Source organism: Sphaeroforma arctica (genome assembly GCF_001186125.1).
Source record: "Sphaeroforma arctica JP610 unplaced genomic scaffold supercont1.208, whole genome shotgun sequence".
Taxonomy (NCBI): domain Eukaryota; class Ichthyosporea; order Ichthyophonida; genus Sphaeroforma; species Sphaeroforma arctica.
Genome location: NW_014040350.1, coordinates 8,726 through 9,717, shown reverse-complemented (window position 1 = coordinate 9,717; position 992 = coordinate 8,726). Strand labels below are relative to the sequence as shown.

Here is a 992-nt window from a genome sequence, read left to right as displayed (position 1 = left end):
GTGTATCATATTTGCGACATTGGGTTTCATTATTAATATCTTACCAAATTAAATACGTGATCACCATCGTTTGGTATGAGAAATTCATCAGGACCTATTTAGAATATGAAATATATACGGCACAAGTTCGGGTCGTAAAAGTCCTAATTTCCCCCAGAGTGTTTTGCACTCCCCGGAGCAGAGTTTTGTATTTCGCTTTATGTCAATGAGAGTGTAGTGAGGAGTGAGTAGTCTGTGTGTACTCGGTAGTATTGGTAAAAATCTGTGTATATCAACTATTACACACGAGAGTAAATATGTAAATATGTATCTCTCCGTCTCTACGATGTATGATTGTATGTAAATACATGCTACACGGTACACAACGTATACTCTGTTTAAAAAAAAGTTATATATATTATATTGTTACACTATCCCGGACATAATCTAGGTTATCAGACAGAACACATAACAGTCAATGTTAAGTATACACCTAGCTGCAATGAGCATTTTAAGAAGGATAGCGGTGGCGGCCTTTGTGCTATCAGCCGCCATGTTGGTGAATGGTCAAGATGAAGTTGTGAATTATGATGATATACAAGCGGATGAAATAGTTGGTGGGTCCATCGCCGAGGCACCTCTGGAGTTTATGGCTTCAATTCAAGATCCATTGTAAGTGGTAAATACCGTGTAAAATGATATTTGTTATACAAGTCACAAGTATCATGCCAAATGCAATTTAATAAGTCCAATCTCAAATGCAAGTGTTTTATAAAACTGTGCTCTGAGTCCTATTTATATGTATGTAACTATGTATTGTAATATATGACTATGTAAAAATTTGCAGATAAATATACACCAAAATCTATGAATGAGCACAAAAACCGCACCCAAACATCCATACATATTATGTATCTTTATATATATATATATATATATATATATATATATATATATATATATATATATATATATATATATATATATATATATATATACTATATATATAGTAT

General features: G+C 32.4%; 1 protein-coding gene across 1 annotated transcript in view; it reads left to right on the top strand.

Moving 5' to 3' along the window:
- The first annotated feature begins 271 nt into the window (after positions 1 to 271).
- SARC_03887 (hypothetical protein) overlaps positions 272 to 992 on the top strand; it is a 5,503-nt gene continuing 4,782 nt past the window's right edge. The window contains exon 1 of the mRNA XM_014302289.1: positions 272 to 651. Coding sequence (XP_014157764.1) covers positions 458 to 651 — 194 coding nt within the window. The 5' untranslated portion in view covers positions 272 to 457. The remainder of the gene's footprint in view (positions 652 to 992) is intronic.